This window comes from Schistocerca americana, chromosome 8, assembly GCF_021461395.2.
Source record: "Schistocerca americana isolate TAMUIC-IGC-003095 chromosome 8, iqSchAmer2.1, whole genome shotgun sequence".
NCBI classification, from domain to species: domain Eukaryota; kingdom Metazoa; phylum Arthropoda; class Insecta; order Orthoptera; family Acrididae; genus Schistocerca; species Schistocerca americana.
Window position 1 is genome coordinate 322,844,453 of NC_060126.1, and position 15,483 is coordinate 322,859,935.

At 39.1% G+C, this 15,483-nt stretch overlaps 1 protein-coding gene across 4 annotated transcripts in view; it reads left to right on the forward strand.

Annotated features, from left to right (window-relative positions):
• LOC124544684 (DNA ligase 4) overlaps window positions 1–15,483 on the forward strand; it is a 297,481-nt gene that overhangs the window by 87,586 nt on the left and 194,412 nt on the right. For all 4 annotated transcript variants that reach the window (XM_047123315.1, XM_047123316.1, XM_047123314.1 and 1 more), the window contains one exon: window positions 12,431–12,585. In XM_047123315.1, coding sequence (XP_046979271.1) covers window positions 12,431–12,585 — 155 coding nt within the window. The remainder of the gene's footprint in view (window positions 1–12,430; window positions 12,586–15,483) is intronic.

The window sequence follows — 15,483 nt, forward strand, 5'->3', positions numbered from 1 at the left end:
AATGAGGTGGACTGTTAAGGTAAGGAATGAGAAGGTTTTCTGCAGAATCACCAAGGAAAGGAATGTATGGAAAACATTGACAAGAGGAATGGACAGAATGATAGGGCACTTGTTAAGACATCAGGGAATAACTTCCATTGTACATGACTGAGTTGTAGAGGGTAAAAACTATAGGGGAAGACAGAGATTGGAATACATCCAGCAGCTGATTGAGGCCAAAGGTTGCAAGTGCTACTCTGATGTGAAAAGGTTGGCACAGTAGAGGAATTCATGGTGGGTAGCGTCAGGCCAGTCAGAAGATTGATGAGGATAAAAAAATCCTGCATAAACAAAATTTCAAAAGGCAGTCAGTTAAATTGGTAAGACCCTATGGGCTTATTGAGATGTACGATATTTCGAGAAGTGGCGTTCATTGGGAACCGCAGGTACATATCATGCAAGTCAATGTGTGAAAAACATTGCGTGTGGGAGCACCCCTGGAAACTTCACCAACAACTCCTCCAGCTACTGCAGACGAGTACGCAACACATCATGTGTTGACTGTTTGTTTAAAATTGCTGCAAAGATGCATGCCTCTGTTTGGCTTCTGAATGACCACCAAAGGGGTAGTCTGCCTACTTGACGAAATTGGAAGAATGAAGCTGAGGTCGTGCAAATGCTGCAAACTCATTTTTGACCAAGTTGCACGTGGTGAAGGGAATTGGTGTGGGAGCCACAAAATTTTCCTATTGCTGATGGCGGAAGGGATATTTGTGCCTCAAAATTTTCTGCCACCCCAAGATGTTCTAAGACAGCTGGTCATGCAACTACAGTAAAGAGTTCAAATCTTGAAAGGGGCTGATTGAAACAATAAATGTATATTATCAACTATCGGGAAGCAAAAAACAGAAAAAAGCTTCTAATCCAAAAATGCTCTGTGTAAATTGTGAATTAACCACTAACAATGTAAGTTACCTTTCCACAGTATTCTAAGATACAGAGATGGAGAATTTCCCCTTTCAAAGGACTATACAGTTCACTGTATGACACAACCTGACATAGAGGCCTTTTCAAGCAGGGTAGCACAAGAGGCTGTCAGATGTGTACAAAGTCTCCTTCCAGCCCCTATCTCTGCCACAACCATTAAAGCAGCTCATCCTAACATAACAGAGACACAAGAGTACATGTGTACTGAAGTGTACTATTTAAAGCAGGTCAGTTGGGTTTCCACTAGCCTGGCAAGCTTTACGGGACCTGTTCAGTCTGCTGCATGTGACAACAGGTTGCACTGTGAATCCAACATACCTACAGTGTAGCCAGGTATATGTTTGCATAGGTAGTTTCAATGCAGCTCATTTATCATGACAATGGCAGCAACAGAGTGAACAAACTAAACTTGAAGGAGGTTTGGGAGAAATTATGGAGTCATGAAACAGAGCCCAAACCCACTAAGGGAATAATTGCCATGCATTAAAGCAGCTTCATATAAATCAGTAGGTATCTCACAATCCAAGTTGTGTAAAAAGTTATGGTACTAGACTCATCTGTCAGCATTGACTATGTTATGACATATTTGTAAAGTTGACCAGCAGTTTCCTCACTCCATAATTTTTTTTTAAAGAGGATGAAGACATAATGGCTGACAAGTATGTGGAAATGTATGCTAAGCACTTGAGGCCATTTAGCAGTATATAGGCTTTCTGAATGTAGGGAAAACATTGACTGAAATAGGAAAGAAATATGACTCAGTGGACATTAAAAATCACCTTCAGGTAGTATGCAACATAGAGCAAAGAAAGCTTAGTACAAAAGAAAAACTACTTCTTTTAGATATTTACTTTTTATATTAACATAATAAGAAAAACAAACTTCATGGTTACTAAAATGCATGGCTAATTTAGAATAAACTATTTGGGCCACTTGGAATTAATTCAGCAAGGCTGCAATATACATCCTGGAAAAAATATTTAAAATGGGTATAACTGGGGTAACATTCAGCTCGAACATAATAAAGTTACAGAAACTAAACTCCAAAACCTTACATTAGTTGTCGTAGCACTATAACAGGCATATTTAGCTTCTTAGGTGCAAAGGATCTCAAATTTCAGAAAGGACTCTCCCTATTACAGGAACATGTGTCAGAGGTGACCTGATTAGGGTTCAAATTGAGAATAGCCTGTACCAGTCGAAAGAGAATAAAGTTGCAGAGAAAACCCTTCATGTTGTTGTTGTGGTCTTCAGTCCAGAGACTGGTCTGATGCAGTTCTCCATGCTACTCTATCCTGTGCAAGCTTCTTCATCTCCCAGTATCTACTGCAACTTACATCCTTCTGAATCTGCTTAGTGTATTCATCTCTTGGTCTCCCTCTACGATTTTTACCCTCCATGCTGCCCTCCAGTACTAAATTGGTGATCCCTTGATGCCTCAGAACATGTCCTACTAACAGATCCCTTCTTCTAGTCAAGTTGTGCCACAAATTTCTCTTCTCCCAAATTCTATTCAGTAGCTCCTCATTAGTTCTGTGATCTACCCATCTAATCTTCAGCATTCTTCAGTAGCACCACATTTTGAAAGCTTCTATTCTCTTCTTGTCTAAACTATTTATCATCCACGTTTCACTTCCCTACATGGCTACACTCCATACAAATACTTTCAGAAACGACTTCCTGACACTTAAATCTATACTCGATGTTAACAAATGTCTCTTCTTCAGAAACGCTTTACTTGCCATTGCCAGTCTACATTTTATATCCTCTCTACTTTGACCATCATTAGTTATTTTGCTCCCCAAATAGCAAAACTCCTTTACTACTTTAAGTGTCTTGTTTCCTAATCTAATTCCCTCACCATTACTTGATTTAATTTGACTACATTCCATTATACTCGTTTTTCTTTTGTTGATGTTCATCTTATATCCTCCTTTCAAGACAGTGTCCATTCCGTTCAGCTGCTCTTTCAGGTCCTGTGCTGTCTCTGACAGAATTACAATGTCATCGGCGAACCTCAAAGTTTTTATTTCTTCTCCATGGATTTTAATTCCTACTCTGAATTTTTCTGTTGTTTCCTTTACTGTTTGCTCAATATACAGATTGAATAACATTGGGGATAGGCTACAACCCTGTCTCACTCCCTTCCCAACCACTACTTACCTTTCATGCCCCTCAACTCCTATAACTACCATCTTGTTACTGTACAAATTGTAAATAGCCTTTATCTCCCTGTATTTTACCCCTACCACCTTCAGAACTTGAAAGAAAGTATTCCAGTCAAAATTGTCAAAAGCTTTCTCTAAGTCTACAAATGCTAGAAACATAGGTTTACCTTACCTTAATCTCTCTTCTAAGATAAGTCATAGGGTCAGTATTGCCTCAAGTGTTCCAACATTTCTGTGGAACCCAAACTGATCTTCCCCGAGGTTGGCTTCTACAAGTTTTTCCATTCATCTGTAAAGAATTCATGTTAGTGTTTTGCATCCGTGATTTATTAAACTGATAGTTCGGTAATTTTTACTTGTCAACACCTGCTTTCTTTGGGATTGGAATTATTATATTCTTCTTGAAGTCTGAGGGGTAATCGCCGGTCTCATACATCTTTCTCACCAGATGGTAGAGTTTTATCAGGGATGGCTCTCTCAAGGCTGTCAGTAGTTCTAATGGAATGTTGTCTACTCCCAGGGCCTTGTTTCGAATTAGGTCTTTCAGTGCTCTGTCAAACTCTTCACACAGTATCATATCTCCCATTTCATCTTCATCTGCATCCTCTTCTATTTCCATAATATTGTCCTAAAGTACATCACCCTTGTATAGACCCTCTATATACTCCTTCCACCTTTCTGCTGTCCCTCCTTTGCTTAGAACTGGGTTTTTATCTGAGCTCTTGATATTCATACAAGTGGTTCTCTTTTCTCCAAAGGTCTCTTTAATTTTCCTGTAGGCAGTATCTATCTTGCCCCTAGTGAGATAAGCCTCTACATCCTTACATTTGTCCTCTAGCCATCCCTGCTTAGCCATTTTGCACTTCCTGTCGATCTCATTTTTGAGATGGTTGTATTTCTTCTTGCTTGCTTCATTTACTGCATTTTTATATTTTCTCCTTTCATCAGTTAAATTCAAAATATCATCTGTTACCCAAGGTTTTCTAGTAACCCTCATCTTTCTACCTACTTGATCTTGTGCTGCCTTCACTATTTCATCTTTCAAAGCTACTCATTCTTCTTCTACTGTATATCTTTCCCCTGTTCTTGTCAATCGTTCCCTAATGCTCTCCCTGAAACTCCCTACAACCTCTGGTTCTGTCAGTTTATCCAATTCCCACCTCCTTAAATTCCCACATTTTTGCAGTTTCTTCAGTTTTAATCTACAGTTCATAACCAATAGGTTGTGGTCAGATTCCACATCTGCCCCTGGAAATGTATTACAAATTAAAACCTGGTTCCTAAATCTCTGTCTTACCATTATATAATATATCTGAAACCTTCCAGTATCTCCAGGGTTCTTCCATGTGTACAACCTTCTTTCATGATTCTTGAACCAAGTGTTACCTATGATTAAGTTGTGCTCTGTGCAAAATTCTACCAGGCGGCTTCCTCTTTCATTTCTTAGCCCCAATCCATATTCACCTACTACGTTTCCTTCTCTTCCTTTTCCTACTGTAATGGATCTGGGAGATGTGTTATTTTGTACCAGATTTGTTGATACCAAATCTAATGAGGGAAGTTGTAAATATTTTCGTATATTTTTGTCAGAATATTTTTTGTGAATTGTAATTTGCCTTATTTTATGCTAATTTACTTATATTTTTGAGAGTGACAGCATATTGATTGATATTAGTAGATGTGACGAAGAATATCAAAGAGACTGGTTACAAGTGGAAGCTTGTGTGTTGTGTGAAATGTCTTTGACGCTGGAGTCGTCTTTGACCGTAGTCAGTCGGCAGTGAACTCTCGGTGTGTGTTGACGATGGAACAATGTGCAGGTCGCCGTCATAATAATTTGCTAGTGAACAGGAAAAATGAATTATGTTACTATTTTTTTATATAAACATCAAAAAGAAACCACATTCGAAGAAATGGTATTTGAAGCACCAAAAATGAGGCAAATGCATTGAACTAGGTCATTTCTGCAGCCGACGAAACTGCATTGTGGAATCATACTTTCACTAGACGACTGAAGCCAACACAAAAAGACAAATATTGTCTTGTAAACATTTCACGGAAAAGGTACTGTCACGAAATATACTAAATACAGTATATAAAAATAGTGAGCATATTTCACTGCTATCAAATTCCAGTCACCCAGGACTATTAAATTTTTGTCTCCATTCACTATCTGAATAATTTCTTTTGTCTCATCATACATTTCATCAATTTCTTCGTTATCTGCGGAGCTAGTTGGCATATAAACTTGTACTACTGTGGTAGGCGTGGGCTTTGTATCTATCTTGGCCACAATAATGCGTTCACTGTGCTGTTTGTAGTAGCTTACCCATATTTCTATTTTTTTATTCATTATTAAACTTACTCCTGTATTACCCTTATTTGATTTTGTATTTATAAACCTGTATTCACCTGACCAGAAGTCTTGTTCCTCCTGCCACCGAACTTCAACAATTCCCACTATATCTAAATTTAATCTATCCATGTCCCTTTTTAAATTTTCTTACCAACCTATCCAATTAAGGGATCTGACATTCCACACTCCGATCCATAGAACTCCAGTTTTCTTTCTCCTGATAACAACGTTCTCCTAAGTAATCCCTGCCTGGAGATCCCAATAGGGGACTATTTTACCTCTGGAATGTTTTACCCAAGAAGATGCCATCATCATTTAATGATACAGTAAAGCTGCATGCCCTTGGAAAAAATTATGGCTGTAGTTTCCCCTTGTTTTCAGCCGTTTGCAGTACCAGCACAGCAAGGCCGTTTTGGTTAGTGTTACAAGGCCACATCAGTCAATCATCCAGACTATTGCCCCTGCAACTACTGAAAAAGCTTCTGCCCCTCTTCAGGAACCACACATTTGTCTGGCCTCTCAACACATACCCCTCCATTGTAGTTGCACCTACGGTATGGCTATCTGCATCACTGAGGCACGCGCAAGCATCCCCACCAACAGCAAAGTCCATGGTTCATGGGGGGAGGGTACCGTTCATATTGAAATAAAAATAAACTTGAAATTCGTCAAAAAGCAAAAAAAAGTACAAATAAAATCCACCATTTTCTGGCACGCAGTGACCCAGAATGGATGCATATTTCATGGAGCTTCGCCCTGTGATACTTGGATATTTTCATAACTTCCGAACCCTACCCAAACACTGCAATAAAAGCATACAGAATGAACTGCTACATAATGTAGCACAGCAGGAAAATGTGTAACCAAGCAAGACTCCCATAGTCTGCTTGGGTTAGGCAAAGCTTGACACGGGTGGGACTAAAGCAGCCTGCCTCTACTGCTGCTAACATGCCAGCAGATTGCGTGCCTGACTAACAGACAAGCATGGGCATGTTAAAAGCAGAATGTGTGCACTCTTGGAGCCTGTAGGTATCCAACCTAATGAGACTGATTGTTGCTTTCATGGCTGCATGAAACTCAGTTGGTTGGCCTTCCTCTACCAGCATTAACAGAATACACTAGGGTAATGCTTGTGGGGCATTGGAGACAGTCTTTTGAGTCCAGGGAAATCTCTGGAGCCACCAGTGATGGTCCCGTGGCTCGCCAGCTGTTACAAATTGTTGCCAAATGGCCTATTATGTGGCATACCCCACAGCATATATCTGCATGTGGGCAGTCTGGTTGAATGTGCACCAAATGACAACCAGGACAAGACTGCTGGCTTGCCCACTGTGCGGAAACAAATGTGGAGGGGTAGCAACGCTGAGAATGTGGTAAACAATGCAAATGGCAACTGACTCATATCTGCCAAGTCCTAGGTGGGCAAAGACAGACAGCACCATGATGACTCAACACATGAATCATCTATAGTGCCAACACACAGAAGTTCAGCAGAATGCAAGGCTACTAGGCCCAACCCACAGGGCTTTGAGGTCTGATTACCATGCTCATATAGGTTCACCATCTGCTAATTGTCGGACCATACATCTTTTGCTGTTGCCACGATCTCATGTTATTCTATAATCTTAGCAGCTTCAGCTAAAAAGGGGTCAGACAAAGACATTGCTCTAGATTGGACCTCAGGGGTGGGTGTTAACCAGACAATTGTGTCCCTAATTAGTGAGTCCACATACAAGGTAGCACATTGGGGACATTCGCAGTTACATGAAGAATCTTGCTGGTTGGTGATCCACACTGCATAAAACTGCCCAGGGAACTTGTAGTGGTGGTTAAACTATAACCGTGCTGCCATAACATGTGGTTGACAATCAAAAACCTGTTGATAAGCTGACAAACAGTGCAGCAAAAACTGTTGCAGGTAATTCTCCCACCTTCCTGTAGACTCATCAAAGCCGGCAAGCAGCATTGCAGGAGGGGGGATTGGCGGGCGGGGGGAGGGGGGGGGCGGGGTGGTTCGGGGCTTACCTGCTGGTGCCTGACCCACCACCACAGTATGAGTGCAGAGCGATTCCATGGTCTGTTGGAGCAGTTCCTATATCTGCTCGTGCTCTAACTTTGTTGCTACTCCTGAAGGTGCAGCTGCTCCTGCCAGAATTGCAAAAATGCCAGGTCCACGATGGCCACAATTTAACACTATGAAAAAAGAAAAGGATCACACACACAAGAATATCATATGTCATCACAGGCTGATAATGCCACAACACCATCACTGTCAGAACAAAATATAACTGTTCTAGCTGACAGTGACTTGACTACTAGCCGGGGAACTGGACCTGGGAAGAGGGAACAAATCTCAACATGGGAATGTGAACACCATGCAGAGACAGATCTTTTGCCGCCAGCAAGTATACACCAGTGTCAGTGGCTCTGTCTGTCTGTCTGTACCATGCTTCATGTGCACCCTCATGACAGTGCTCTTCACTTCTCTGCTGTGATGCAACTTTAAATCGATATTTTACATTCCATTTTGTATTAACATTTATGATTGAAGCTATAGCTGCAAGCCATTTATTTTTTCTTCAGCATCTCATCTGCATCCATCTCAACATCTCCTGCTGGGATACTAAAATTTAAGAGATAAAATCAAATAGAAAAGCAGTTATCCCTTTGTGGGTAAGTTAACCACAATAAATATACAAACTCTGGGTTGCAGAGATGATGCATCCACAGAACATGAGTAAGTGTGAATATTACCAGAGACTCATTGAAAAGCGGTCACTCTGTCAACCAAAGAGAATGCACTTTGCTTGAAACATTTGATGAAATTCTACTCTCACACCTTTATTTTTTGATATACTACCAAGTAATATCTCATAATCAATTTGTGTGCATAATTCTGTCTCATGTTATCTGAAACTTGAAATCTGTATTAATCCAGAATGCTTTGTATAGTGTAAACTTTAAACTACTACATATTTTTATTGTAAGTGCCCAACTGTAATACATTATGTTTACAAATAAATACAAATAAAACTATTTTTTGCATCACCCATTTATTTATTTTGGCAGTACGCATTTCAGTGTTTCACAGCATCATCTTGAAGTGGAGCATTATTTAGTTAGACACTGGAGTATCTTCTAATATCATGTCAGACCTTCTTTAGCTTGTTGTAGTGCAGCAACTTGACATGGCATAGACTGAGCAAGTCATTGGAAGTCCCCTGTGGAAATATTGAGCCATGTAGCCTCTATAACTGTCCATAATTGTGGAATTATTGCCGGTGCAGGATTTTGTGCATGAACTGACATCTCAATAATGTCCCATAAATGTTCAATGGAGTGCATGTCGGGTGATGTGGGTGGCCAAATGATTCACTCGAATTGTCCAGAAAGCTCTTCAAATCAGTTGTGAGCAATTGTGGCCCAGTGACATGTTTGGGAACATGAAGTCCGTGAATGACTGCAAATGGTCTTCAGGTAGCCAGACATAAATATTTCCAGTCAACAATCAGTTGAGTTGGACGTGAGGACCCAGTCATGTCCATGTAAATACAGCCCCCACCATTGTGGAGCAACCACCAATTTGCACAGTGCCTTGTTGATAACTTGGGTCCAGGACTTCATGAGGTCTGCCTGAGGTCTGCACCACACTCAAACCCTATCATCAGCTCTTACCAACTGAATTTGGAGAATCATCTGACCAGGCCACAGTTTTCCAGTCATCTAGGCTCAAACCAATATGGTCACAAACCTAGAAAATTCATTGCAGGCGATGTCATGCCGTTAACAAAGGCTCTCACATTGGTCATCTGCTGGCATAGTGCGCTAGCGCCAGATTTGACAGTACTGTCATAACAGATACGTTAGTCATATGTCCCACATTGATTTCTGTGGTTTTTTCACACAGTGTTGCTTGTCTTTTGGCACTGACAACTCTACACAAACACCACTGCTCTCAGTCACTAAGTGACTGCATTGTCCATAGTGAGAGGTAATGTCTGAAATTTGATATTGTCAGTGCATCCTTGACACTGTGGGTCTCAGAATATTGAATTTCTTAAAGGTTTTTGAAATGAAATGAAATGTGCCATGCATGTAGCTCAACTTTTCCATGAATCACATGAGTATAGATGAGAGCTCTGACAATGCCCTGCCCTCTTATACCTTATGTATACAATACTGCTGTCATCTGTATATGTGCATATTGCTATCCCAAGACTTTCATCACCTCAGTATATATTTGGTGTGAATGAAGACTGCAGATGCTTTTCACAGCAGTAGACCAGTATTGTATGTTATGTTGTATCTTTTGCTGATGATAAAAATTGTTTTTTCAGAAAGATACCTTAAAAGTTAAAAAAACATGGATTTGTGACAGTAAGTTACACTTACAGGGGCAGTAATTACACAGGCCAACGACGGAAAAACTTTTTTGCTGAAAATACCTTATTCTTATGTTTTTTAGGGTGGGAAATCCAAATATGATTCTTAAAAAACTGTTTCACCCGCCATTTTTTCACATTTTACAGTTAAATTTATTCGATTTTTTAAAGAATTTAACAGCTTTTATATAGTTAAAATAATTTAAAAAGGAGGTGTAATGAATGTAGATGATGTTGGTAACACTGCTGAAAAACATTTGCTGGCAAAAAAAGGTTGATTCTATTTTTGTGTTAACAGATGGTGTTTTGTTTACAATCAACTTAACCTCACTTTCCTGTTTCCTGTACGTGTGCTCAGTACAATGTCTGAGCATGGTTGTAAAACCTCTGCTGACAGTTTTTGTTATATTTGTGGTGAATTTGTGATTAAAAAACACCAAAGACATATTACAGACTTTGTGAAAAAGGTTTATCTATCATATTTTGGATCTAAACTTGGTGATCAAGATAAATCTTTGGCACCACATAAGGCATGTTATGTGTGTGTTGAAGAGCTGAGAAAATAGCCCAAAAAGGAGAAAAAAGCATTTGGATTTGCTGCTCCTATGATATAGAGGGAGCCAAGAAATCATTCCGATAATTGCTAATTTTGCAGTGTTGATATTACTGGTCATAATTCGAAAAACAAGAAGGTAATAAGCTACCCTAACTTCCATCTGCCATCTGACCAGTAGGGAATGGTGTAGATTTGCCGGTTCCTGAACCACCAGATGATTTAAATTCTATTCCAACAGAAGTATTTTGTGCTGTACAATCTGATTTAGATGAACCAGATGATGATGAATTCCATTGTAATACAGAAAAGTCTAGAGCCCAAATTGTTTACTCAGACCAAGCATAACGATTTGGTTAGGGATGGGGGCTTAATGAAAGAAAAAGCTGAATTGCTTAGCTCTAGATTAAAAGAAAAGAACTTACTGGCAGTTGGAACTGGCATATGCATGTATAGAAAGAGAGAGCAGCAATTTTCCAAGTTTTTTCAACAAGATGATGATTTAGTTTACTGCTCAGACATTCCTGGTCTGATGAATGAGTTTGGTATTGAATACAAAAAGGAAGACTGGAGGCTGTTTATTAATTCATCCAAAACTAGTTTAAAGGCTGTTTTATTACACAATGGTAACATGTATGCATCTACACCTGTAAGACATTCTGTACATATGAAAGAAAGCTATGAAAACCTAGAAATAGTGCTAAATAAAATAGGCTATTCTGCTCATGGTTGGATGATATGTGGCGATCTAAAAGTAACATCCATGCTCCTTGGTCAGCAAGGTGGCTTTACCAAATTTCCATGTTTCTTATGTGAATGGGACAGTATGGTTAGGGATCAACACTGGTGCAGAAAGAACTGGCCTGTGAGGTAGTCTTTAAAACCTGGTGAGAAGAACTTTCTATGCAAAAACCTTGTAGATCCAAAAAACGTTCTCCTACCACCTCTACATATAAAGTTAGGCCTAATGAAAAAGTTTGTAAAGGCTTTGCCTAAAGATGGACCATGTCTTAATATTTCTGCCAAAAGTTTCCACACCTTTCAGAAGCTAAACTAAAAGAAGGCATCTTTGGTGGACCTGACATTAGAAAATTGATGTTTGATGTTAACTTTGAATCCGCAATGACTTTAAATGAGAAAGAAGCATGGGTATCATTCAAGCAAGTCATTACAAAGTTCTTAGGACATGAAAAAGATCCAGAATATGTTTCTATTATAGCTACAATGTTAAAGAAGTTTAAAACTTTAGGATGTTTAATGAGCCTGGACGTTCACTTTTTGAACAGTCACCTTGATTACTTCCCGGACAATATGGAAGATGTTAGTGAGGAGCAAGAAGAGCATTTTCACTAGGACATTAAAGTGATGGAAAAACACTACCAAGGCCGCTGGAACACCAACATGATGCGGGACTACCGTTGGTCACTTCACCGAGAAGTTCAGCAAGCGACTCATTGTAGAAAAAGCTGCACAAGAAGCTTTAATGAAAAAAGAGAAAGAAACTACAAACCAATTCCAACTGACAAGTGAAACCTCCATTAACACATATCATTGTTTTAAGTAGCTTACTGTAAATACAAACCATGTTTATGTTGTAACAAAGCATTTCATTAATTTCCCCATTTACCCTATAGCACAGGATTTTTATACTATATAATAAAAAGCATATTGCTTGAAAACTGTGGGTGATACAAAAAAAACTAAGGCTAGATTTGGATTCAGCTCATAAAAATCTATAAAGATCAGCTATCAAAGTTAAAAAAAACATTTTTCAAAAACATTTTTTGTTGGCCTATGTTTTACATTTTGTTTACATAAAAACCAGTGTTTGTGAATATGTGAGAAATGAATAAATAAAAATACTATTTTGTTAACGTAGCCTTGAGTTCCGTCAAATTTCTAGTTGTTGATTACTTTACTTTTTGATTGTTGTCTGTAACAATTAATTTATTTCTGCTGTTTTCAGAAACTATTTTAACCTTGCTTACATTTACATTTCCTGCAGATCTCCAAAAGCTGGCGTGAATCAGGCAGGAGATTTTGCGGAAGTGGCATACTTTGTTCTGAAAAACCATTGCGGAGAAGGAAAGAAATTTACTGTGGAAGATGTGAATTCCCGTCTTGATGCACTGGCTCAGAAAAATGCAGCTCATGATCGCAGTATGTATTAATAATTTGTTCATTTTGTGTTGCAAATAGTTACGGTAGGACAGAACTATATATGATGATGTAAGTAATTTTAATGCTAAGGAAAGTCTAGGATGGAATAACAACTATATTATGAAAAGGATACATTGCTAGTCACCATGTAGAGGGGATGATGAGCCACAGACAGATATGATGAATACCTTTTAGCTTTTGGGCAAAAGGCCCTCTTTTGAAATAGAGAAAGAACACAAATTCACACAAGCACAACTCACACACAGGACCACTGTCTCTGGCTGCTGAAACTTGACTGAGTCATAACTGAGCCAAATGGGAGCAACAATCTGGTTGGGCAGTAAGGAGGAGACATGGGGCAGAGAATGGTGGATAGCAGGGTGGAGTTGGGGGAAGGCGTGGTGCTGCTTGTGGGACCTTGCATGGACTGATGGGGACAGGGTAGGAACTGCTAGTTGCAGTCAGGAGGTTTGAGGTGAGCAAGAGAGGAGAGAAGTAGATAAGGGGAAAAGAACTGATTGATAGGATAGAAGGCTGTGTTGTGCTGGAGTGGGAGCAGAGAAGGGGATAGGTAAGTGGAGGACAGGGATTAGCACAGGTTGAGGACAGGGGGGTTATGGGAATTAAGGATACATTGTGGGAAGAGTTCACACCTGGGTAGTTCAGAAAAGCTGGTGTTGGTAGGAAGGATCTAGATGGCACAGGCTGTGAAGCATTCATTGAAGAGAAGCATATTGTATTGGGCAGCATGTTCTCTTTAGGCCACAGTTTGTTGGTGGCTGTTCATGTAGATAGACAGCTTGTTAGTTGTCATGCCCATGTAGAAAGCAGTACATTGGCTGCAGCTTGTAGATTGTAGTTCACATGAATGATTTCACAAGTTCTTTCATTAACAACCTTGAATTCTTTAACCAAACTTGATACTTTGTCATGCATCACAAACCCAGTGCCAAGTTTATGTTTACCTACACACCCACCATAAAATAGTACATGTCCATCTTCTTTATGAGCACCCTTACCTGTCCATCTTGTCTCGTATACTGCCACCAAGTCCAGTTTATATTGCTTAATTTCTGAGACCTTAGCCAGGATGGTTTCTGGTCTATACAAACTGTGAACATTCCAACATCCAAAATTAAAATTTCCAATTTGTAGGCAATTTTTCCTTTGCACTTTTTGCCTTCCATTGTATTCATCCATGTCTGAGGCAAGTTTCATAAAAAGAAGACTTTATTAAGTGTTAGGTTTGGAGTACACATTTCTGAAAAGATTAGAAACTTAGCTGCCTGTGTTTCCAATCTCTCTCTATAAGAAATGTGCAGTGATACGGTAATTTTTGAATGGTATGTGGGATCTGAAACCCAGGATTTAATGTCTAGCATCTTTACATTCCCAACTAATATGTCTTCATCAGCCAGTCCATGTGTGCTGCAGATCCATATACTCCAGAAACTGCTCCCCTTGTGGTTCACAAGTTTCAGATCTTAATGTGTCCAGCTTTGCCAGTGATTCGAATTCACCGGAGCAACAACAAAATGAACACTCATTTCAGAGCCACCCTACAGTTTCAGTCTTCATCATTATGATTATGTTTAATGAAATGTTAGGTGGTCTTCAGCCTGTCTTTAGAGGTCATGTCTAAGTAGCAGCCTCTTTGGCACGCATCACCAGCACATCTGGAGCTGATAAACAAACCCACTATCCACTAGACAGTCCCCAAGGGAAACATTAAACCTGAAGCTGTAGTTATGAACAGCAGTTACACTCAGGGGTGCAGTGACATGCCAGCACAAACTGCAGTGTATATGTACCACTTAAAGTTACTCTTTCATGGATTTCATTATAGCCTTTGATGGTACATATCTGTGCACATCAAAATTTTCCTTTGCATTAAATATTCTAAAAACAAAACCAGAAAGAATTTCAAAATTTGTAGAAGTGATAACCAGCCATTGTGATTGACAGGCAGGAACTTTTTTTAAGAGAAATGTAATAAAAGTAGCAATACTGTAAATAATTGTATTTATTCTCATAATAGTATATAACACAGTACTACAATGGGTAAAAAATAGTTTTATTTATGAGTAAGGTTAAATAAATTGATCTAGTCAGGTGACAATGCAATAGCTGCTTCTTTCTTGATGTGAATGGAATCTCACATGCACACATATTGGGAAAAAAGGCATGAATATACACACATGACTCTTCTTGTGTATGAGGCAACCATAGATACACAATGACAAGGTGTACTGTACACATTCAAACAGTGTTGGACTGATTGTTGACAACACACTTCACAAGGGTGTAAATGCACTGAGAAGCTGTTGTCAGTATGCCAAATTGTTTAATTAGATGTGTGCAAGAGAATACAGAGTGAATACTCATGTTATGATTGTTACACACTCCTATACAACAAATACTTTTCGCCTTAGTGATTAATCACCCCAGCATATGATGCCAGTATACATTAGTAAATGAAAGTAGAAAGTTTAAGTCACATTTTGACATTTTCACCTCCAAAATATGATCACATCCAAAAATGTTGCAGAGTGTAGATGTTTAAGGAGACCTGTGACATGTGGCTTCCATTTCAGGTTGTTATCAAAATAAGCACAAAAGAATTTAGAATATTTTGTCTGATTTGCCCTAATGCATTATTTCTATTGGTGTAATCAGACACTGTGTAATTTTGAATTACATTTCCAATTGCTGAAGGTACTCCATAAGGCTTGGTTATAATACTTGCACCATCACCAGTGAGAGCTATTTCTGCATCTTTAATATGTGATGAAAGATCATTTGTATGAATAATAACAGGAGTGGACCCAGTATGAATCATTATGGCTCACCTGTAGTGTTTAATTCCCATTCTGTACGTGCTGTTTCATTATGTACACT